At 49.3% G+C, this 24649-nt stretch overlaps 1 protein-coding gene across 2 annotated transcripts in view; it reads left to right on the top strand.

Moving 5' to 3' along the window:
- Nucleotides 1-766: 766 nt before the first annotated feature.
- TGM2 (transglutaminase 2) overlaps nt 767-24649 on the top strand; it is a 38357-nt gene continuing 14474 nt past the window's right edge. The window contains exons 1-4 of one of the 2 annotated variants that reach the window (XM_073308768.1): nt 767-857; nt 12529-12708; nt 21665-21907; nt 23525-23643. In XM_073308768.1, the coding sequence (XP_073164869.1) occupies nt 848-857; nt 12529-12708; nt 21665-21907; nt 23525-23643 (552 nt within the window). In that variant the 5' untranslated portion in view covers nt 767-847. Of the gene's footprint in view, nt 858-7439; nt 7598-12528; nt 12709-21664; nt 21908-23524; nt 23644-24649 lie in introns of those variants that run through there. The other variant, XM_073308769.1, reaches the window with a different exon arrangement.

Genomic DNA, 24649 nt, shown 5'->3' with positions numbered 1-24649 from the left:
AATGGTTTTCTTGAGGTACCAAAAGCTGACAGTTCCCACAGTCAAAGGCCACAGCAACTGGCCCAAAGGATTCTGGGTTGTGGCTCGGGGGGAGAATGTGGGGTCGCAGTCTGAAAAGGGCACAACCCCAGCGCTTCACTCTGCTGACCCATTCTCCCAGGTAGCCCGTGGGGTAGTGGGTGGAGCAGGGTCTGACGTGAGGCATACAAGGTGTCCGCCATGGTTTTCCTGAGGAGAGCACATCTCCTCTCAGTGTGCTGACAAGAAGGGTGTTTCCAAGAACTCTGCCTTTCCCTTTAATGGCCTGTGCAGGTTACGGGTGACACAATCTCCGGGCCAGCTAACTAAAAGACAACGTCCCACCCACCCAAGTTTGTGACGAGCCTCCTCAGACACTGCACACCGAGCCCCCCTTTCAGAGGATGACATTAGAAATTCCCTTCCCTGAAACGGGGAAAGGAATTTCACAGTAGTGACCAGCTAGAGTGGTTATTCAACTGCAGTGTCCCTGCATTGGCCTTTTCTGTATGTGTCCCTTATTCGTATATTTTTAGCATGTGTGGGGGGCACTGAGCTATTACAGACCTGCTTGTGTCACAGATCCAGGCTCAAAGTTGGTAAAAAAAAAAAAAAAAAAAAGGTGGATATAGTTTTTCCTGGAAACAGTGGGTTTTTTCCAGTTCTTGCTAAGGTTGCTCCATCCACCCAGATGAGGGGGTGTGTGCTGTGTCTGCCTGTATAAAGGGAGAGAACAACTAGTGAGGGTGGGAGGAGATAAACCATCAGCTCTTTTTTCGTAGCTGCAGGCACTCCAAGCAGAGTAAGAGGGATTCCAGGGCTGGACACCATGGCTGAAGGTAAAGCTGCAGAATGGCACATTGCTAGAGGCTGCATTTCAGCAAAACTTGACAACTTTTTTATATTCTTCTAAATCAGGAAGGTTTTGCTTGGTTACAGGAAACTTTGCAGTGTATACATGGAAGGGGGGTCACGGTATGTCTCTGTGTGCGTGAGTTCTACTTTGAAAGTCGATTACAGTTGGTTCCTTTAGCTCAGGCTGGAACACTAAGCAAGCTTCCTTATCTCAGCTGCACTTGTTTGTATTTCTCGAACGTATTGAAACTGAATGGCAATCCCTTGACTCGCGTGCAGAATAATCAGACACGCAGAAGATTAAAATAGAAGATAGTTTCCTCCTGATCAGAACTATTTTGAATTAATTTTTTTCTTTACCATAGCTTCAGTAATTTGCTATTGTTGTAAGAACACCGATGCTGTAAAGAGTGAAATGTTAAAATACTGTTTTAAATTGCAAGCTCCCTTTCAGCAGGACTCAGCAGAGAGCTGCTCTAAAAATATTTGTTCTAAGTCTCGCTCTATTTTTAAAGAGAGTTATCTAAATAAAGCCATAAAAAACCCCTTTTAAGCCTTTAGAAATCCCTCTGACACATAGCTGGCTTTTCTGTGCAGTCTTTCGCTGGGGAAAGAATACTTTCTTCTCTAGAAAAAACAACGAGGAGTCCTTGTGGCACCTTAGAGACTAACAAATTTATTTGGGCATAAGCTTTTGTGGGCTAGAACCCACTTCATCAGATGCATGGAGTGGAAAATACAGGAGCAGGTATAAAAGATGGGAGTTGCCTTACCAAGTGCGAGGTCAGTCTAACGAGACAATTCAATTAAGAGTAGGATACCGAGGGAGGAAAAATAACTTTTGTAGTGGTAATGAGAGTGGCCCATTTCAAACAGTGGACAAGAAGGTATGAGTAACAGTAGGGGGAAATTAGTATGGGGGAAATTAGGTTTAGGTTTTGTAATGACCCAACCACTCTCAGTCTTCATTCAGGCCTAATCTGATGGTGTCCAGTTTGCAAATTAATTCCAGTTCTGCAGTTTCACTTTGGAGTCTGTTTTTGAAGGTTTTTTATTGAAGAATTGCCACTTTTAGGTCTTTAATCGAGTGACCAGGGAGACTGAAGTGTTCTCCTACAGGTTTTTGAATGTTATAATTCCTGATGTCAGATCTGTGTCCATTTATTCTTTTGAGTAGAGATTGTCCGGTTTGGCCAATGTACATGGCAGAGGGGCATTGCTGGCACATGATGGCATATATCACATTGGTAAATGTGCAGGTGAACGAGCCCCTGATGGTGTGGATCCTATGATGGTGTCCCTTGAATAGACATGTGGACAGAATTGGCACCGGGGTTTGTTGCAGGGTTTGGTTCCTGGGTTGGTGTTTTTGCTGTGTGGTGTATAGTGGCTGGTGAGTATTTGCTTCAGATTGGGGGGCTGTCTGTAAGCGAGGACTGGCCTGTCTCCCAAGGTGTGTGAGAGTGAGGGATTGTCCTTCAGGATAGGTTGTAGATCCTTGATGATGCACTGGAGAGGTTTTAGTTGGGGGCTGCAGGTGATGGCTAGTGGCGTTCTGTTACTTTCTTTGTTGGGCCTGTCTTGTAGTAGGTGAATTCTGGGTACCCTTCTGGCTCTGTCAATCTGTTTCTTCATTTCACCAGGTGGGTACTGTAGTTTTAAGAACGCTTGATAGAGATCTTGTAGGTGTTTGTCTCTGTCTCAGGGATCGGAGCAAATGTGGTTGTATCTTAGAGCTTGGCTGTAGACAATGGATTGTGTGATGTGGTCTGGATGAAAGCTGGAGGCATGTAGGTAAGTATAGGGGTCAGTAGATTTCCGGTATAGGGTGTTGTTTACGTGACCATCGCTTATTAGCACTTCTCTAGATCTTTCACAGTGGAGAGAGGCAAATAGAGGCATCCCCCAAGGATCTAAACCAGTGCTGTTTAACCTATCCAAAAATGATCTGGAAAAGGGGGTAAACAGTGAGGTGGCAAAGTTTGCAGATGATACAAAATTATTCAAGATAGTGAAGCCCAAAGCTGACTGTGAAGAGTTACAAAGGAATCTCACTAAACTGGGTGACTGGGCAACAAAATGGCAGATGAAATTCAATGTTGATAAGTGCAAAGCAATACACATCGGAAAACATAATCCCAACTATACATACAAAACGATGGAGTCTAAATTAGCTGTTACCGCTCAAGAAAGATCTTGGAGTCATTGTAGATAGTTCACTGATCAATGTGCAGCGGCAGTCAAAAAAGCAAACAGAATGTTAGGAATCACTGAGAAAGGGATAGAAGAAAACATCATATTATAGTACATCCCACCTTGAATACTGAGTGCCATTCTGGTCACCCCATCTCAACAAAGATATATTAGAATTGGAAAAAGTGCAGAGAAGGGCAACAAAAATGGTTAGGGGTATGGAACAGCTTCCATACATGGAGAGATTAAAACACTGGGACTGTTCAGTTCCGAAAAGAGATAACTGAGGGGAGACAGAGGTCGATAAAATCATGAATAGTGAGGAGAAAGTAGATAAGGACGTGTTATTTACCCCTTTGCATAAGACAAGAACCAGGGGTCACCCAATGAAATTAATAAGCAGCAGGTTTAAAACTAATATAAGGAAGTACTTCTTTACACAACAGTCAACCTGTGGAACTCACTGCCAGGGGATGTTGCGAAGGCCAAAAGTATAACTGGGCTCAAGAAAGAATTAGATAAGTTCATGGAGGATAGGTCCGTCAATGGCTATTAACCAAGATGGCCAGGGATGTAGCCCCATGTTCTGGGTGTCCCTAAACCTCTGACAGCCAGAAGCTGGGACTGGACAATAGGGGATGGATCACTCGATAATTGTTCTGTTCATTCCCTCTGAGGCACCTGGCACCAGCCACTGTTGGAAGACAGGATACTGGGCTAGATGGACCATTGGTCTGACCCAGTACGGCCGTTCTTATGTTCTTATGAAATAATATTTCCCATGTCAGATTCTGATCATTGTGTAGCCCTCTTTGTTCAGTCTATGGTCAGGGAGCCAAGGCAACACAGTCTCAGCATTATATGGCATCATAGCCCACCCTAAAGCAAGTGACTGTGCCCTATGGCTGCGTGTGGAGGTGCAGATAGGCAGCTGAGAGACATGCCAAATCCACAACAGTGACAAAAACAAACAGGGAAGTTAATTCAGTTCAGCCACCTGGGATCTCAGTGACAAGACCAGGTTTTATTCAATCAACTTCCAAGACAAAATCAAAGTGAATGAAAGAGGAGGTGCCAGCAATGGCCTTGCAATGACTGCATCCTCGTGAAAGCAGGGTCCCTCTGCTGGCTGCCAGAACGGACTGTGACGCTGAGCCTTCAGAGCACCCCTCCGACGGCTCATTGCTCTAGGGCAGCAGTGGGACTCTGGGAGGGTCGGAAGACCCTTATCCTTCATTTCCCCTCAAGGTGATAAAAAGCAGGATCCCTTACATCAGAGATTGGACCAAATTATATGCACACGTAAATGGGGAAAACTCCACTGAGGTCGATGCATGGTGCTCACTGCCATGGCCGGGGAATGCTGCTTCTGGCATTTCTCTTCCATGAGGGCCCTCACCTGGGCCTTTGGTTTGGGCTGTTCCTAGGAGAAGATGGAACTGAAGTTTTCCATGAGCTCCTCTTCCTCTGTCTTTGTTCTCACAGGGCCCTCCCATGGTGTGTCCAACTTCCAAGCACTCCGACATCTTTCAAAATACAAACACTGACTATCTCTCTCTGCGTCTCCTGCTGCTAGATGCCAGGAAGAGCTTAGTTCAGAGCTGGTTTGTGTATGTTTAAAGTGCAAGTATATCTAGGGAAAGCAAGGGTGAAAAGGGGAGTTTTGTTGTGAATGCAGCAAGGCCTGTGGCCATTCTTATCTCTCGCAGGAGTGAGCACCAGAGTCTAGGTCTGACTCTCCAATGCACAAAGCAAAGACAACTCAAAAAACCAGAAGAGAAAAACCCTTCTAATCTCTTTCATGGCAGCTGTCCTAGGGGTTAGTTATAACAGTAGGAAATAGAAGTCTGGCAGACAGAAATGTGACAGTTAAACTGGTGTCCCTGTTACATTAAAGGATTTTAAAACACAGGGGAAATGGAAATGGAACGTTAAGATATTTCATTCCACTCGTGGCCTTGTGAACATTGTAATACCTGCGGTGACTAGCATGCAGACTTCCAGGAAGAGCTCTGCAAACATCCTACTATATGTTTTCATCAATTTAATAACTAAGGAATAAACTGGTTGTTACTGATCAAAGAGGCCAACAGAATACAACAAGTTTGGAGTTACCAGCTCGGGCTGGTTTTTTGAGCCAAAAATCATTTTTTAGAATTCCTCTCTCAAACACACTTTTTCTGATTTGGCCCAAATTTTCTGGCAGAGTCTAGCTTGAAATAAGATCATACACATGTAATTGGGTGCAGTTTTTGCTAAATCAGGGGTGAGATGTGTAAAATGGAAGTCTCCCTTCTCCCTTCAGTTTGTTATATGTTGGTCACACCCCTGCAGCTCGGCAGCCCAATGGAATCATTTTGATTATGGGTAAGCTATGCTTTCTCCATAACTCCATCTATCTAGATCTCTTAGGTCTTACCACAATAGCCTCTCACCAGTGAAAGCAATTATTTCTCTCTCACATATCCTTCCCTTCTGGCAAGCAACAGGGCTGACTTTGTGGTGAGGTTTTGGGGGCATATCCATAAGCACGAACGTGAGGGCACTATTGCAAGAAAGCCTTTCGCTCTGGATGCGGCAAGGTCAGTGGTCTTCCTTTTTTCACCTGGCATCATTCCTATAGCAACAGGTTTCTGCAGCTCCCTCCCTTCCTCCTTCTGGCCAGCATTCAGCCCCTTCCCTAGGGCAGTGGCTCTCAACCCTTCCAGACTACTGTACCCCTTTCAGGGGGCTGATTTGTCTTGCGCACCCCCAGGTTTTACCTCACTTAAAAACGACTTGCTCACAAAATCAGACATAAGAATACGAAAGGGTCACCGCACACTAGTAGTGAAAAATGGCTGACTTTCTTATTGTTACCACGGAATTATAAAATAAATCAACTGGACTATAAATACCGGTACTGTGCTTACATTTCAGGGTATAGTGTAGAGGGCTTGTGACAAGATAGCCGATGTTAGTATGGTGGGTCCTGCGCTTTTCTTGGCAGGGGGCTAAGACGCCACCCCATGACCCTGCTCTTGGGCCGCCAAGGTCCCCACTAGTGGCCCGGGAAGGTGGTAGAGGAGGGAAGCGGGGGAGGGGTCAGGGTTTGCTCCTCACTGAGCCCCAGCCCCTCTCAACCCCTGCGGGCTCTTCCCCCTTGGGTGGGGAGCCTTCAGTCCTTAGACGCTGGGGCAGGGTCTCCCTTACTTCGGTTCGCTGGTCTTTCAAATCTCACAACACACCTCCAAGCTCCAGGCCTCTCTCCTTCCTCCTCCTCTGACTGCCTGACGCAGGGGGTTTTATTAGGTTCCTGTCAGGGCCTTAATTGACTCCAGGTGCTTCAATTAACCTATAGCCGTGGTTCCCAAACTGGGGTTTGCGAACTCCTGGGGGTCGCAGAACGTTACAGGGAGTTCGCCAGAAAAATGTCACTCATGGCGGCCAGAGGACCCCGGGCACTGGGGGCAGCAGGTAGGACCCGGTTGCCGGGCAGACAGGCCGAGCCCCAGGGAGTGTGGGGCCGGGCAGTCGGGGCTGGCAGCCCGAGGCCCCGGCGGTCAGCTGGACCTGCAGCCCAAGCTCAGTGGAGCTTAGTTGACCGGGGCGGTCAACGGGGTCCAGCAGCAGAAGCCTCACAGAGTTCGGAGGAAATTTCATAGAATCATAGAAGATCAGGGTTGGAAGGGACCTCAGGAGGTCATCTAGTCCCACCCCCTGCTCAAAGCAGGACCAATCCCCAATTTTTGCCCCGGATCCCTAAATGGCCCCCTCAAGGGTTGAACTCACAACACTGAGTTTAGCAGGCCAATGCTCAAACCACTGAGCTATCCCTCCCCCCAACTTAAACTTAAATCCCTGGAAATATTCATTTTTAGGAGGGGGTTCACGAGATTTCACAATTTAGTGAACGGGGTTGGCGGGCTGTTTAAGTCTGGGAACCACTGACCTATAGCAACCCTCCCTAGTCTACAGGGAACCATGCCTTAATTAGCCTAGGGCTTATATATTTCCCCTCTCCCATTGTGTAGAGAGTTGCCACTTTGGATGGGCTATTACCAGCAGGAGAGTGAGTTTGTGTGTGGGGGCGGGGGGGGGGGGTGGAGGATGAGAAAACCTGGATTTGTGCTGGAAATGGCCCACCTTGATTGTCATGCACATTGTGTGGAGAGTTGTCACTTTGGATGGGCTATCACCAGCAGGAGAGTGAATTTGTGTGGGGGGGTGGAGGGTGAGAAAACCTGGATTTGTGCTGGAAATGGCCCACCTGATGATCACTTTAGATAAGCTATTACCAGCAGGACAGTGGGGTGGGAGGAGGTTTTGGTTCATGATCTCTGTGTATATATAAAGCCTGCTGCAGTTTCCACGGTATGCGTCCGATGAAGGGAGCTGTAGCTCACGAGAGCTCGTGCTCAGATAAGTGGGTTCGTCTCTAAGGTGCCCCGAGTCCTCCTGTTCTTTCTGCGGATACAGACGAACACGGCTGCTGCTCTGAAACCTCCCCCACTGCTCCCTGACCCTCCTGTATCACAAGCTGTACAAACAGGTCAGTGTCTGTAGGAAATTTCAGTTTGTTCTGACTTCGCTAGTGCTGTTTCTGGAGCCTGTTGTAAAACTAGGCAAACCTCTGGTTGAGGGGATGTACCCCCTGGAAGAGCTCTGCGTGCGTCCCCCCTGGGGTAGGCATACCCCCGGTTGAGAACCACGGCTCTAGGTGACCGATGGCTGAGAGAGGATGGGACCAAAGCAGCAGTGAGCTGAGCAGCCCCAGCCCTGTCGGCACTTGCTCCATAAATCAGGCCCTGGTTTTCCGGCTCAGGTACTCTGGCACTGAACTCGCTATGTGTTCTCCTACATTAAATACTTTCACTTATTCTGGCAACTAATCTGCCTGACTGCAATGCATTCACGGGTCGCTAGCCTTGAACAATGATGAATGATATCACATTGCCCCAGGAAACCATGCTGAAACAGCGGGTAAAATGGTGCTGTCTGATTATCACCGGCTGCCTACACAGGCCCTGCTTATATCAGTGTCTCTCTGCCCTACTGCCACAAAAGCATGCCCCACAGAACGCCTCAGGCCACCTCATCAGACATCCCTTTTCTCAGCACGTTTATGGTCAGTCTCTCCGATTTGTCAAGGCATAGGAGATAGGAAACTTCCTGTCAGCCTGACGGAGGGCACAGGGAACATCCAAAGCCAAGCATTCCCCGAGCTCAGAAATGCTTCTCTCTCTTGGGAGGGAACAACCAAAACAACCTGGCAGCAGAAGCCTGAAGCCAAACTCCTCCAGAGGTAGGAAGGATAAGCACTGACCTCTGCTGCTGGCCCTCTGCAAGCCTCTCCTGCCCTTAAATCCTGATGGACCCAGCGCAGCTCTGCGACACACCTTAGGCCTGGCCTCAGGCCTCGCCGCCTCTGTATCATTAAGAGCAGAAGCCTAGTGCAAGGGGTCTGGCACAGAACTGAGCACTGGAAACCTCTACCGCTGACTGGCTGCGTGACATTAGGCACAGGGGAATGGAACTTCTCTCTGTGCGCCTCAGTTTCCTCCCTGGTGGAATGGGGAACGTAACATGCGTCAGCTCTGTAATGCTCTTTGAGATTGACACACGAAGAGTGCTGTGTGAGTTCTATGGGTGCTACCAAATCGGGGCTGCCTTCAGCATTCAGAGCTACAGCGACTGTAAACTGTGTCACACTTGTCTGTGTCTTGGGAGAAGGGAGAGTGGGGAGGAGATTAGCAAACGCATCCCCCGGCCCCAGTGATGATCCAAGAGAGATTTTAGCCCAGAGACAGCCAGGATGCTACTTCTCTCTCCCACACAAGCAAGTTGCTTAAAATATTAATTAGTTTCAGTTTGCTCCTGGGAGCTTTGGCCATGGTGAAAGAACAGTGGTGAAGGAACAGGTTAAGGACTGTCATAAATATAAAGGGAAGGGTAACCACCTTTCTGTATACAGAACTATAAAATCCCTCCTGGCCAGAGGCAAAACCCCTTCACCTGTAAAAGGTTAAGAAGCTAAGACAACCTCGCTGGCACCTGACCAAAATGACCAATGAGGAGACAAGATACTTTTAAAGCTGGAGGGGAACAAAGGGTCTGTCTGTCTGTGTGATGCTTTTGCCGGGACCAGGTCAGGAATGCTCTCCAGAACTCCTGTAAAAAGTTAGTAAGCAATCTAGCAAGAAATGCATTAGATTTTCTTTTGTTTAATGGCTGGTAAAATAGCTGTGCTGAATGGAATGTATATGCCTGTTTTTGTGTCTTTTTGTAACTTAAGGTTTTGCCTAGAGGGATTCTCTATGTTTTGAATCCGATTACCCTGTAAGGTATTTACCATCCTGATTTTACAGAGGTGATTCTTTTACTTTTTCTTTAATTAAAATTCTTCTTTTAAGAACCTGATTGTTTTTTTCATTGTTCTTAAGATCCAAGGGTTTGGGTCTGGGTTCACCTATGCAAATTGGTGAGGATTTTTATCAAGCCTTCCCCAGGAAAGGGGGTGTAGGGCTTGGGGGGATATTTTGGGGGAAGACATCTCCAAGTGGGCTCTTTCCCTGTTCTTTGTTTAAGACGCTTGGTGGTGGCAGCATAGGGTTCAAGGACAAGTCAAAGTTTGTACCTTGAGGAAGTTTTTAACCTAAGCTGGTAAAAATAAGCTTAGGGGGTCTTTCACGCAGGTCCCCACATCTGTACCCTAGAGTTCAGAGTGGGGAAGGAACCTTGACAAGGACTATTTAGAAAAGCTGGACATGCACAAGTCCATGGGGCCAGATCTAATGCATCCAAGAGTGCTGAGGGAGTTGGCAGATGTGATTGCAGAGTCATTGGCCACTATCTTTGAAAATTCGTGGTGATCGGGGGAGGTCCCGGACGATTGGAAAAAGGCAAATATAGTGTCCAGATTTTAAAAAGGGAAGAAAGAGAACCCGGGGAACTACAGACCAGTCAGCCTCACTTCAGTCCCCGGCAAAATAATGGAGCAGGTCCTCAAGGAATCCATTTTGAAGCACTTGGAGGACAGGAAGGTGATCGGGAACAGTCAACATGGATTCACAAGGGGCGAGTCATGCCTGACCAAACTGATTGCCTTCTATGATGGGATAAAGGGCTCTGTGGATATGAGAAAAGCGGTGGATGTGATATATCTTGACTTTAGCAAAGTTTTTACTGCAGTCTCCCACAGTATTCTTGCCAGCAAGTTAAAGAAGTATGGGCTGGATGAATGGACTATAAGGTGGATAGAAAGCTGACTAGATTGTCAGGCTCAACGGGTAGTGATCAACGGCTCGATGTCTAGTTGGCAGCCAGTATCAAGCAGAGTGCCCCAGGGGTCAGTCCTGGGGCTGGTTTTGTTCAACATCTTTATTAATTATCTGGATGATGGGATTAATTGCACCCTCAGCAAGTTTGACACTAAACTGGGAGGAGAGGTAGATATGCTGGAGGGTAGGGATAGGGTCCAGAGTGACTTAGACAAATTGGAGGATTGGGCCATAAGAAATCTGATGAGATTCAACAAGAACACGTGCAGAGTCCTGCACTTAGGAAGGAAGAATCCCATTCACTGCTACAGGCTGGGGACTGACTGGCTAAGCAGCAGTTCTGCAGAAAAGGACCTGGGGATTACAGCGGACAAGAAGCTGGATATGAGTCAGCAGTGTGCCCTTGTTGCCAAGAAGGCCAACAGCATATTGGGCTGTATTAATAGGAGCATTGCCAGCAGATCGAGGGAAGTGATTATTCCCCTCTATTCGGCGTTCGTGAGCCCACACTGGAGTATTGTGTCCAGTTTTGGTCCCCGCACTACAAAAGGGATGTGGTCAAATTGGGGAGAGTCCAGCAGAGGGCAATGGAAATTATCAGGGGGCTGGGACACCATGTAGGTACTTACAGAAAGTAATCAAGCCACCCCTAAACTTTCTAAATAGGTTGAGCTCCTTGAGTCTATCGTTATACGGATTGTTTTCTATTCATTCTTGTGGCTCTCCTCTGAATCCTCTCCAATTTATCAGCCTCCTTCTTGAATTATGGGCACCAGATCTGGACCCAGGATTCTAGCAGCTGTCGCACACGTGCCAAATACAGAGGGAAAATCACCTCTCTGCTCCTACTGGAGATTTCCCTGTTCATGCATCCCAGGATTGCATTGGCTCTTTTGGCCACAGCTTCCCACTGGGAGCACATGTTCTTCTGATTATCCACCACGACCCCCAAATCTTTTTCAGAGTAACTGCTTCCCAGGATAGAGTCCTCCCATCCTGTAAGTATGGCCTGCATTCTTTGTTTCCAGATGTGTCTATTTACATTTAGCCATATTAAAACATATATAGTTTGCTTTCACCCAGTTTACCAAACAATTTAGATCACTCTGAATCTGTGATCTGTCCTCTTCATTATTTACCACTCCTCAATTTTTTGTGTCATCTGCAGACTTTACCAAGGATGATTTTATGTTTTTTTCCAGGTCATTGATAAAAAGATTAAATAGTGTATGGCCAAGAACTGATCCCAACTTCCTTGATGAAGTTTCCCCATTTACAAGCTACTTTTTGAGACCTATCAGTTAGCCAGTTTTTAATCCTTTTCATTGTGTGCCATGTTAATTTTATATCATTCTAGTATTTTCATCAAAATATCATGTGGTACCAAGTAAAATGCCTTACAGACATCTATGTGTGTTACATCAACAGTGTTACCTTTATCAACCAAACTTGTACTGAGTATTAGTAGATGACTATTCATGAGTGTGGGGTGTGGTGGGGGGAGAAGGGGGCTAGATCCAGCCCTGTGTTACACCGACATACACCAAGGTAAAGATTCCCATCTAGTGAATCCCCTGGGACTCAGTGTTCCCTGCTCATGCATGGAGATGCAACCTGCATTCCCTAAATACAGCAGAACAACAACCTGGCTGTGTGTGCACACACATGAGAAACACACGGTAGTGAAGCCAAATGCATGAGCTCTGTAGGAGTAAAACTGATCTCTTCTCAATTGGAGCATCAGAGTTTGGTGCCCAGCCTCTGAATCACTACATATTGACTACATATGTCATTACACATATTGAATCTATTTCCCTAAGTTAAGTATCCTCATGCCTTCTTGTCAACTGTCTACACGGGCCGTCTTGATTATCACCACAAAAGTTTTTTCTCCTGCTGATAATAGCTCATCTTAACTAATTAGCCTCTCACAGTTTGTATGGCAACTTCCACCTTCTCTGTATGTATATCTATATCTATATATATATCTTCTTACTATATGTTCCATTCTATGCATCCAATGAAGTGGGTTGTAGCCCACAAAAGCTTATGCTGTAATAAGTTTGTTAGTCTCTAAGGTGCCACAAGTACTCCTGTTCTTTTTAAATGGATTCAAAGGAAGAGAGGGTGGAGTCTGGGTCAGTTTGTCCTCTGTCTTTGCTGCCTTCCTGAAAGAGAGCTTTAGATGCTGTTGGTTTTGCAGATCTGGTGCTGGAATCATGCAACCTGGAGTGTGAGAGCAACAATCAGAACCACATGACAGCTGACATGGGCAACCAGCAGCTCGTTGTGAGGAGGGGACAGTCTTTCACCATCACGCTGCTCTTCACTGGAAGGGGTTATGAGGAAGGAGTGGATAAACTTGCTCTCAACGTAGAGACAGGTAAGTCCAGAGCTATTCACTAAACTCAGCTGTGGTCAGCTTGGAGAGGAGCCACCTCCATCCCCTCATTCAGAGACACACACAATATCCTCCCCTGTCACATCACTTCAGAGATGAGCCGTCCTACCCCTTCACCTCAGAGACAGACATATTCACCCACCCTCCCCTCAGAGAGAGGCCATGCCCAGCTAAGCCACCTCAGCGCCATCACATCCAGGAGGGGCACTTTCTACCCCAGTCATCACGGAGAGAGCCATCCCTGCCCCAGCCCATTCAAAAAAGCACTTTCCACACTTGTCACTCGTATACAGATTCCCCCTCTCCCTCCATCATTTTATAGGCAAGCAGTCCTCAATTTCCACCCCCGTCACCCCACCTCCCCACCCCTCACCGCAGTAAGAGGCCAACCCTGCCCCATTCCCCGGAGACAGTCCCTCCGGGGGTCTGTCACCATCCAGATAAGCAAGCACTACCGCATGAATGGCCCTCACATTTTTGTTCAAGAAAACAAATTGCTTCCCCCATGGCTTATCTTTGCTTGTTTTTACAACTTACAAAGTGAATCTAAAAGCCCTTGGTCCAAACTTTTCTTTCTTTGTTTTACATTGTGGGATCTGAGAGGACGGCTTCCTCTTCCTGTCAGGAGCCTGTTATCTCAGTCATGTTATTTCCAACATTAAAGTAAAATTTCCCTGGCACTGATCCTGATGTCATAGGTGGTTTTTCCTCACAGTCCCGGACAGAAAGATATAAAAACAGAGGCTCCACAATATAATAATAGTTGAAAGAAAGCCCCAGCACTTGTGAATATTATTTGCTTGAGTGTAACACTAACTCCCCATAGCCAACAATGTTCATTGTTGCCACGTTCCACACGTCTTAAGTGTTTGGGCATGAAGACAAGTCAATCAGTCTGTGGGAAGGATTATTTCAGAGGAGCTGACAGGGTTGGGCTTTGCCCAGCTATTACCTTGGAACGTCTGAGTTGGAATCCATAACATCTGTAGGCTCCTAATGCGGCATTCCAAAAATCCAAGCAGTCACTTTCACGCCTGTGATTTGCATTACCATAACTAGAAAAACAAACTACTACTAGGAATAATAAGAGGTACTTTAGCCAGAAGGTTTCAGAAGCCAAATAAGAGTTTCATTCACAAGCTATTTTTATGGTACTCTAAGGTTCCAGCTCAAGGAATTCAGAATAAAATAATGATAGCAAGTATAAAATAGTCATATCCCTTAGTGGCATGGACCCTCTGTACATGCACATAGTACCTTCCACTTGAGAATCTTAAGTACCTAATAAATATTAATTAACTGAGCATCATGTCACCACCATGACAAAAGGCAGTAATATTATCCCCATTTTACAGATAGGAAACTGAGGCACAGAAGGCAGCTTAAGTGAGAGTCCAAAGTCACACAGAGAGTCTGTGGTAGAATCAGGAATGTAGCCCAAAACTCCCAATTCCTGGTCCCACTGTGCTTCCACCCTCCATAGACTAAAGGCTTGTTTGCACACGGAAGCTGTCAAGGTACAGCTATTCTCCATCTTGGGAGAAATCAGACATGCAGGAACAATAGTGGTGGACCCAGCCCAGAAGGATGTGGGTTTGGTTCTGAGGTTTTGGCTATGAACCATCTCAAAGTCTGGGCACGTTTTTTCTCTTGGGGTTGGGCCAATGTCTGGGGAATTTCCATCTTTCAATTGCTGAGTAAAATTAGACCTCCAAAGAGGGACGTCACCAAGAGAGGCCAGGTGTGCTGATGCAGTAGAGTTGGGTGGGTCAAGGTTAGCCAAACCAAACTCCTTTCCCAGCAGAGCAGAGCATGAGCCCCAGGCCTGTCCAGGGACAGAACACCGTAGGGAAGCCTAGCAAAGGGACAGCCTGACAGAAGGTTTATTTATCTCGGTCCTGCCCAGGTGACCGTATAACCCAGTAAGAAAGACCCAGCCCCACCGTCAGTGCTTGGGATGGGCCAACTCCACTACTCATCCCGCTACCCACATTGGATCGTACTTCCACCAGCTGTGTACGCCACTAATCCAGCCCTGCAGGCGCTACCGGGGAGAACGCAGCTAGGGTGCTGCTGTGACGGGTCGGGTCGCAGAAACCCCCCTGGGACGGCCACCTGATGTGCTGGGACTACCTCTGAGCCCATTTTCCCGGCCACCTTGGGACTTCAGTGCCCTGCCTGGTTGTGCCAGACACGCTCGCCTGCTACAAACACAGACCCAGGTCTGAACCACGTCTCCCAAAAGCTGCAGGTTTAACTGAAAACAGCTTAAGAAGTGCTCCTGTCTCCAACACCCAGATACCCAGTTTCCAATGGGGTCCAAACTCCAAATAAATCCGTTTTACTCTGTATAACGCTTATACAGGGTAAACTCATAGATTGTTCGCCCTCTATAACACTGATAGAGAGGTATGCACAGCTGTTCCCCCCCCCCCCCCCAGGTATTAATACTTACTCTGGGTTAATTCATAAGTAAAAAGCAGTTTCAGAGTAGTAGTCTGTATTCGCAAAAAGAACAGGAGGACTTGTGGCACCTTAGAGACCAACCCATTTATTTGAGCATGAGCTTTCGTGAGCTGAAGTGAGCTGTAGCTCATGAAAGCTGATGCTCAAATAAATGGGTTAGTCTCTAAGGTGCCACAAGTCCTCCTGTTCTTTTTAAGTAAAAAGCGATTTTATTAAATACAAAAAGTAGGATTTAAGGGGTTCCAAGTGATAACAGACAGAACAAAGTGAACTACCAACCAAAATAAAATAAAACACGCAAGTCTAAGCCTAATACAGTAAGAAAACTGAATACAGATAAAATCTCACCCTCAGAGATGTTTCAATAAGCTTTTTTCCCAGACTGGACACCTTCCTAGTCTGGGCCCAATCCTTTCCCCTGGTACAGCTCTTGTTCCAGCTCAGGTGGTAGTTAGGGGATTTCTCATGACTGCAACCCCCTCTGTTCTGTTCCACCCCCTTATATAGCTTTTGCACAAGGCGGGAATCCTTTGTCCCTCTCTGGGTTCCCACCCCTCCTTTTCAATGGAAAAGCATCAGGTTAAAGATGGATTCCAGTCCAGGTGACATGATCACATGTCACTGTAAGACTTCATTACCCACTTGCCAGCACACAGGTGTACAGGAAGACTTACAAGTAAACAGAGCCATTTACAACCAATTGTCCTGGTTAATGGGAGCCATCAAGATTCCAAGCCACCATTAATGGCCCACACTTTGCATAATTACAATCGGCCCTCAGAGTTATGTTTCATATTTCTAGTTTCAGATACAAGAATACAAATAGGATGACCACACTCAATAGATTATAAGCTTTGTAAAGATACCTTACAAGAGACCTTTTGCATGAAGCATATTCCAGTTACATTATATTCACACGCTCGCAGAACAAAGCTAGGATGGAACGGAACTTCCCGCCACACAGGAACGGAACTTCCCGCCATCCCACAGCACTTTGGGGGCTGGAGGACTCCTTTAGCTGTCCGTGGTTATAGCAGCCTGCATGGATTTGGGGGCTTTAATTCCTGCCTGAATATTCCCACCCAGGTTTATCTCAAACACTGCCCCGTCTTCAGTGTCACACTAGGGTTATTTATTCAAGACCTGGGCTGCTCCAGGCCTGGGTGGGTGAGGGGGAGAAAGATACTTAGATCTTGGCTCCCCCTGTTATCTCTGAACATCAGGCAGCTGTTTCCCGCCAAGGACAACCAAAGAGGGCTGGGGAGGGGAACAAAACCAGGAAGCTTGCAGGCGGGCCAACACCCACCTTCCTTAGCAATACAGTATCAAGGAAGAAAAGGTCCCATCCTCCTCAAGTATGTGCATGGAATTTCTCAGGAGTTAGTCACAATGGGTACATCCACACAGCACAAAAAGTCTCAGAGCCCGGGTCAAATGACTTGGACTCGCAAGGCTCGCGCTGCAGGGCTATAAATAGCCATGTAGATGTTCAGACTCGGGCTGGATCCCAGGCCCTGAGACCCACCCCCTCGCTGAGTTTCAGAGTCCAGGCTCCAGCCTGTGCCCAAAATGCTACACTGCCATTTTTAGCCCGGCAGGACGAGCCCAAGCCAGGTGACCTGGGACCTAGACTCACTAGACTCACAGGGTATTTCTGACGTGCGGATGCAACGTGTGTGCCTTCCCTGACTCCCAGTCCCTCCCACCTCCAAGCAGAAAGCCATCCTCCTGCAGCCCAGAAGAGCTGCCAAGGGCAGGGAGGATGAGACTGCTCCCTGCAATGCAGCACAGATTCTATTAATAGTTTCAGCCACTTTATGTCTTTCCAAACCTTTGTACTGACAAACTTTTACTGGAGGGACACCAGTTGGCCCATGGGATTGGGAATGAGCTCTGGGGCCTTCTGCTCCAGCTTCATACCTGCCCCAGAGGAGGAGGCATTACCACGCGCTGGCCAGGCTGGTTCGGTGAGACTCCATCCAGTCACTTGTGTCCACATCACAACGCCGTTGCGCTGTCTAGCATACGAGATTTGACTTGTTAGCAGCTTCCGAAGAGAGGCTGAACTCTCTGGGCACATTCGCTACCCTCTCCTGCACAGCAGGTCCCACCAGGACAGTGCAGAGGGACTTTGGTTGGAGGAATTGGGAAAATCTGCCCGGCAACTTGCTGAAGTGTGACACTTCTGAGAATAAATAATGCCTTTTCTCCAGCCTGGTCTTGTCTCAAGCAGTTTTACCAGCCTCCTGCAGGTCCTCCTCCATGGTAGAGAGTCCTAAACAGGGCCAGGGCCCAGGACAGGAGAGCTCATGACTGACATTCAAAATCATGAATCATAGAGTTAGCCGGGAATTTATTTTTCCCAATGAGAAGTTGCAACAAAAACATCAAAACTTGGTTTTGTTTAAAATTCTCCTAGACATTTTTCAGATTTGCAACAAAAAGAGTAAAACTAGAGACGAGGGAGAGGAGGGGAAGGGAAAAGGGGTTGGCACAAAAGCCAGAATGTTTTCAGTGAAAATGGAAATCTTTTCATGAACATTTCCATTCTGTCAACAACAACAACAAAAAAACCTTTTGGTCAGAAAAAAAAGTTTCAACAAAAAATGTCAATCATCTTGAATGAAAATGTAATGAATAAAAATGACCAGACTTTTTGTGTTTCCCCATCTTGGAATACAAGAACCAGGCATCCCCATGGGTGGATGCCTAGACGACACATGACCCATTCTAGGTGTCTGACGAGTTAGATCCCAGAGCTGAGATGCAAAACTAGGGCCAGAGCCACACCTGTAAGTAATGGCATCTCCCCAGGGGGGAAAACCCTAAATTCTCCAGAGAAGTCACTGAATCTAGAGCCTCCACAAGGAAGAGCTCGCTAGCAAGCCAGAATTAGCCCTGGAGTTAGGCACAGATGGTGGAATCCTGGCTCCTCTGAGGTCATTGGGATTTCTGCCCTTGGCTTTGATAGAACGAAGAACTCCCCAGGGAGTTTGTCTTACTGCTGCATTTGGGAACAGATCCTTGGGAGAGGGTTTTTGTTTTTTGAGACACATCCTGAAACTCCAGGTGAGGAAGGTTAGTGTCCCTGGGTTTGCTGGGTTTCGTTTAGGGGAGAGCAGCCCTGGACAGAACGTTTCTGAGCAGCACAGGAGGAGGGGAGTTTGTGGTCTGTGACTTTCAGAGCAGTGCCCTAGTTACACCCACTGGGCCTGTCAAAATCAAACAGCCGATCAGTGTAGAACAAATAAGAAACCCTACCCCAGTCAGCTTGTGCAGTCCAAGGATCCAAGGGAGGCCACTGAGTCAGGCACAGGGGCTAGAAGCAATTGTGATGGTGACTATGGGTTATGAGTGGATGGGCCGCACCTCTGTGTCCCATCAAACCAGGGCTGTTACTAACATTGTAGCTTTTAAGGGTGCCCCCACGGAGCAGGGGAAAGAGTGCAGGTTTGTCTCAGCCCTGGAGAGAGAAAGGCACCAGCTGCAAAGTTTGGATCCTGATGTACAGTTCTGGGGTGTTTGGAGCTGGGGCTTTGGTGCAGGCCTGTCTCAAAGATCCAGATAATCAACCATCAGGCTTCAGGGCACAAACTGACATTCTGCAGGGGCCAGGAGGGAATTCCCCCCGAATTGCCCATCTGGGTTGATGCCTTTTAGCAGTTCTCGCCGTTCTCTGAAGCTCCAGGGATTTACTCAAGCCTGCCCTTGGAAACGTGCCCTTCCCTAGAAACGGTTTTTTGCCCTGGTGTTTCTTGCCTGTTTACAACATTTCTATTTTGTATATCTTCAAATTCTACAAACTGACATAACAGGCTGAAAGCCCAGAATCAGTGACCCTAGCTTCATGCTAGGCACACTCACCCCCAAGACCAGCACTCACACCTCCTGGGGCCCTCAGGTCTCCACCCGCTCCCTGCAGCCACACAGGTGATACACACCTGCTGCGTGCCGTCAGTAAATGTATGCGGAAAGACACGTTCCCTGTCAGAGTGACCCAGGCCATTCTGGACACAGACGCAGCAACCACTGACCTGCTGCTCGCTGCCTTCACCCCAAGTGATCCCAAAGGGTGTTCCAAGCGACAGTGTGTCCATAGAGCACAACTGAACGCAGTTACCTCTGGGGTGGAGGGTGGCGGGCAACTGACATTTTGGCCACAGGGACGAACATGTCTACTCTTGCAGAAAAGTGCTAGGGGTTCTTTAAAACCTACACAGAGCAGGTAAGGGCTCAGCGTTTGGGGGCCTAAACTGCACGGACCTCAATTTACCTACCTGGCTAGCAGGACAGAGCTGTCTCTACCTTGCCAGCTTCAAACCTCAGGTTCCAGGCAGTCCATGTAGTCCAAACCTGAGCCTTTGCCACCAAGTCATCCCCACCCTTAGTTCTTGCTAATAGCCCTGTCCTGCAAGGAAGGGGAGTTATTTCAGTGCAAACAGACAGTGTCTATTTTTAAAGCAGTTCCAGGTGGGTACCTTGTGTGGACAGATCCAATAACAGACCTACGTCCCCACCCCTCTGCTCTTCGCAACACTGAATTAGCATCTCTGTGGAGAGGAGGCAGAGCTTTCCCCTGGCTCTTCTCCGGAATGATTTGGGGGCAGGGGAGAGCAAGGGAAGGAAGCAGTTTCCCTCCGCCTGTCTGGGGAGGGGGATTCCTTGGGAACATGAGTAAGGAGCAGGGCTGAAAAGGGAAACTGCTCAGCCAGCTGCGTCTGAACAAGCCAGGTCAGCTCTCCCCGGGCCTCGCAGATGGAGAAAGGAGGAGAAAGTGTGTCACTCTCATTAGTTCATGTGTATTTTTGGTCATGAAGTTCTACTCCCCAGCAAGGGCAGGGCGCTGGAGCGGTGGAGTGTGGGCCCAGGACCAGCATAACACAGAGTTCCCAGTGTGGGAGGGAAGCCTGCACACAGAACATCACTTGAAATGAAATCTGCCAGTCACTGCAGCTGCCTGGACACAGGGCGCAGTCACAGGGGAGGGCCAGGTCCGAGCTGTTCTCTCCGTTTCTGGGAGGAGCAGTGTTTGGTTCCAGGACGGCTCCTTGCACTAGGAGTAACACTCTGAGCAGAGTGAAAGGACAGCTGTGCGCACTGCTGGTGTGCTGTTCCAAGGCAGCACTAATGTCACTGCTAGGCGCTGGAAGTGAAGAGTGCTAGGTGGGGCCCAGGCTCCGTGAAAGGGACACGGGCTCTCGTCTCACGGGGGTGTATTCTACGCCCAGGGACCCGCCTGCGGTTCCAGAGCGGCTGGCTTTGGAATGAGAGCTTGGATGGGCTCGGCCGCGAGTGGAAACGCAGTGTAACAGGGGCTTAGTGATGCTCAGCTGTGGTGCGCTGCTATGGGATGTTTGGCTGTAGCTGGCAGAGATGCTTTCACACAGTCCTGGATCTGGGTGCTGTACCTGGCACTTACTGCAGAGCTGTTAGTTTGAGCTTACAAGGCCCCCAACTACACAGACAGCCTGGGGTGCCCCAGTCTGAACACTGAGCTCCCCAGGGTGCGTCCCTTAGGGTCTCCATTGGTGTGTCCACAGAAGGGTGGGGTGGGGGGCATGAACCAACCATTCCCCCCAAACTCCACTCAGGAGCAGAAGCAGACTGAATCACAGACAGAATCACAGCCAAAGGGGCGTACAGACCAGGGACAGGCTGATGGGGAGCGACTGGAAAGGACCCTGGGTCCCCAGCTGCAGGAACCATGTGTGCACAGTTACTACTGCACACGCAGCCAATGCAAAGCACACAGGGCACCGCATAGCTTGGAAATTCCAGTCCCGTGCATCTCCTGGGGCCTGAATGTTACCCATGGCTAAAGGCCCCTGTCCGCCAGGGTCTCGTGAGACATCCCCCCATGATAGCAGGCAGGGGATCAGCTCATCACATACCAATCCAGCCAGCAGAGCAATGGGGTCCCCATTGTCTGCCTGCCACGCTGACAAGTCCCTCACGTGCATCAGCCGCATAGGAAAGCATCAGGAGAATTCTGTCCCCCCGTGAATCACCCATCAAGTGGCTCCTCTGTCCTGGGAGCAGAGAATCATCTGCAGGAGGTGCAGTCCCCCGCACACAGCACGCCAGCCACTTAGCCTCACCTGCCCTCCGCATGCTGGTCTGCTCAGGACACCACCGCCCCCAGCCTCTGCCCTGCTGTGGGGCCAGTGAAGGCAGACGCGGTGCCAACACTGGGCCTGAGCCTCAGCTGGTTCAATAAGGGGAGCTACCTACAGCCAACGCAGGGAGAACGGGGGCCAGCGGGACATGTCTGCAAAGGGTGAGGGGTGCTGTGCCACGGGAGGCTGGAATAGCCCCTGGTGCATCCTAGGGCTAGTGTTTCTCGAGCGGTGCTCACACAGGGTGAAGCTACAAGAGCATTGTCCTTCCCCTGGCCCCAGAGGCATTGTCCCCAGGACTATCCAAGCGAGAGGCCAGAGGCAGGGTGTGCTAACGAGGCCGTTTGTTCTGGCAGGGCCGTGCCCCATCGAGTCGTCGGGAACCAAGTCCCATTTCCCCGTCTCCGATGCCCTCCAGGCGTCAGAATGGAGCGCAGTCGTGGACCATCAGGACGGAACCTCTCTCTCCTTGTTGATTTACTCCCCTCCTGACGCCCGGATCGGCCACTATACCCTGACTCTGGAGGCCTCTATGGGATACCAAGGCACCAGCTTCAGGCTCGGAGAGTTCATCTTGCTCTTTAACCCTTGGTGTCCAGGTGAGATTTTCATTCATCCATTTAAGTTGCAGGGATCTCTCCAAAATGGAGATGGGACAGACTCGGAACAACAGCCTCTGCCTGGGACTGCACAAATCTGGAGCTGAATGGCCCACACCAGCCTCTCTTGGGTGGGCCGAACCAACACCAGCTCCAAACACCCAGTACTTAGGGGAGGTCTGACTCTGAGCTTCAGCAGCAGGCCCAGCTGTGCTCCAAGCCAGGATCCCTCTAACTTCACCCTAGAGCCAGCAGCCCTAGAGACCGCTGGTTCCCCTTCCCAGGCCATAGGAATGTACACATGGTTGGACGCCTGCGTCCCTCTCCAAAGGCTGAGCAGATCTGCTCCCTCCCTGGAAAATCCCTGACAGTGGGTGCAATCCGGTGCATGGGGAAGAGCGCAGACTGGAGGTAGGAGCCAGCCTTGCCGCTGAATCCAGAGGCAGGATGAACTCTGCCAGATGCAAGGGGACATCTCAATTCCCACCCCTTGCCCACTCGCTGCCCTGCTCCCAGCTACCATGGCCATCAGGACACAGGTTATGGGGCAGAACACACAGCTCTGAATGCCACTATGTTAACGAGCCAGCCAGGGTGCAAATAAAGCCACCACTATCCCTGCTGAGATCAGACAGCAGCATGTGGAGGGAGGGACCAATGTCTGGCCATGGTTGGGCAAGTGATCAACCAGGTTGCTTGCCCACCCCTTGTTCTTGTCTCCCACTGCTCTCCCCATCAGTAAGAGGAATCTGCCCCCACCGACTCCCCCATCCAAGTGCAGCCTGATGTCACCCACGTGAAATAAAAGGCCTAAAATTACAAACTTCCTGAATTCCAAAGCATTTTGTGCTGACTCTTCAGAGATAAGGAGTTTAGAAAGTTTCACTTGGCCACTGCCCCCACGGAACACCAGGGCTGGCAGGAAGTTTTTGCAATGAACAAACGACACAAAACATTTGGCCACATTGTTCAACTTTTTTCACTGAAACAAGAAAAACCAAAAATCTCATTGACAGGAATATTTTTCAGTTTTCATTTTCTTGCGTTTCCCTCCCTCCTCCTCTCTTCCTTTTTCTTCCTCCCCCTTTCCAGTGGGAAAAAAGATGGGGGTGGGGGCGGAGAAGAGCACACAAGCAAAGCCAACCCCCCCCCAATGTTACATTTTAATTCAAATCTAATTGCATTGACCTTTTACAGCTAATTCCATGAAAAATGTTGTCTGCAGCACGCACGGTTTCATTTCCTTCAGCATTGCTCACGGGAAATCATGGCCATTTTCCACAATGGGCCAGATACTCAGCAGCTGTGGGACCGTCGTTCCAGGGGCAGCTGTGGGGCGATGCCAGTGCATGCCAGCTGAGGATCTGACCCAGTGGGGTCAGAGCATCACCACACAGGGCCTTTTCTCCTGCATCCCTGGGCCGTGAGTCCTAGGCTTGGTGCTGCTCCGGCAATGGCCCAAACTCTGTGGGCTACAATTGAATTATTCCACGAGTTTGCGGCCGCCCACCACTGCGTGCTTTTCCCAGAAGTCTCGGCTAGTTCGTGGGTGCTGGAGTGAGAGGATCGAGGGGGGAGAGCGTCTCACACTGTTCTCTCCCTCCCTTCTCCCCACAGACGACTCCGTCTTTCTCGAGTTTGAAGACCAGCGGTGTGAGTTCGTGCTGACGCAGCAGGGCCTCATCTACCAGGGATCTCTGAAGTTCATCGTCCCTATTCCCTGGAATTTCGGACAGGTGAGTCTCCAGCCCTGATCTCCTGCCCTGAATTGGCAACACAGTTACAGGGACTTGGGGCCCAGGCTGTAATCTCTGCCGAGGAACCTGCACACGGAGTTCTTCCAGGTGCAGCATCACAGTGCAGCTAGTCAGAGTCTATTATGCAGGATATCACCTCAAAGGGGCCTGCAGGATCCCTCTGGAAACACAGCAGAACCCACCCGCTACTGGCAGATAGCATCATGAATGGCAAGATACATCCCTCCCCCTGCTCCAAGTCACCAATCCCCCTTCAGGCTCACTTAACGGCCTGGAAGAATGGAGACAGCAATCCCGACCCAGTGACCAGGCAGTTCTGCCACACGTGGCCAAGCGGGACGTTGCATTTCTGGCGTCAGCCCTGGTCCCTCGCTGCTGGGGGCTGTGCTGTGCAGAGGCAGCATTCTCCACCCCAGCCGTCTGCCGTCCGCTCCTGCCGGCACTGAGAGTCCAAGGGGAGCGGTGCCCAGCACCCCTCCATCCCCCGAAGGATGAAGATCCGAGATGCTGGAGGGGCAGGAGGAGGAGGTCAGAGGGGGAGAGATGAGAAGATTCTGGGAAGAGTCGCTAGTGGGGAAGCACGTAGAACCCCCATGACCACACCAGGCTGGCTTCCTCACCGGGCCCAGGCTCTGCTCAGGCACAGTGGAGAGGGGAGAGCGCCGGGGGCTAATCACTGCTGACTGGGTCCTGCATAAACGAAAGCTTTAACTTACACCACTGGGCCCTTCTGCCAGCAGATAATCAGGCCCATCGGAGCCTCTCCTTAACACGTGCCCTCTGCTGGTGTCTCCGCTGGCACAGGGAGAGGGGTCCTAGAGCAGGAGGAGATGTGGCTAGGTGGTGGAGGTGGAGCGGCTTCATGCCGGTGGGGAGTCCCCCTACACAGGAGGAGGACCCCAATGCAAAGCTGCAGCCTGTCTAACGTCCCTTTATCTCACGTGGGTGGCAGTAGGTGAACCTGGCGGTTCAGAGCTCCAGCCCC

The sequence above is a fragment of the Lepidochelys kempii genome, chromosome 13 (assembly GCF_965140265.1).
Source record: "Lepidochelys kempii isolate rLepKem1 chromosome 13, rLepKem1.hap2, whole genome shotgun sequence".
Classification (NCBI taxonomy): domain Eukaryota; kingdom Metazoa; phylum Chordata; order Testudines; family Cheloniidae; genus Lepidochelys; species Lepidochelys kempii.
This window is presented reverse-complemented; position numbering and strand designations above follow the sequence as displayed.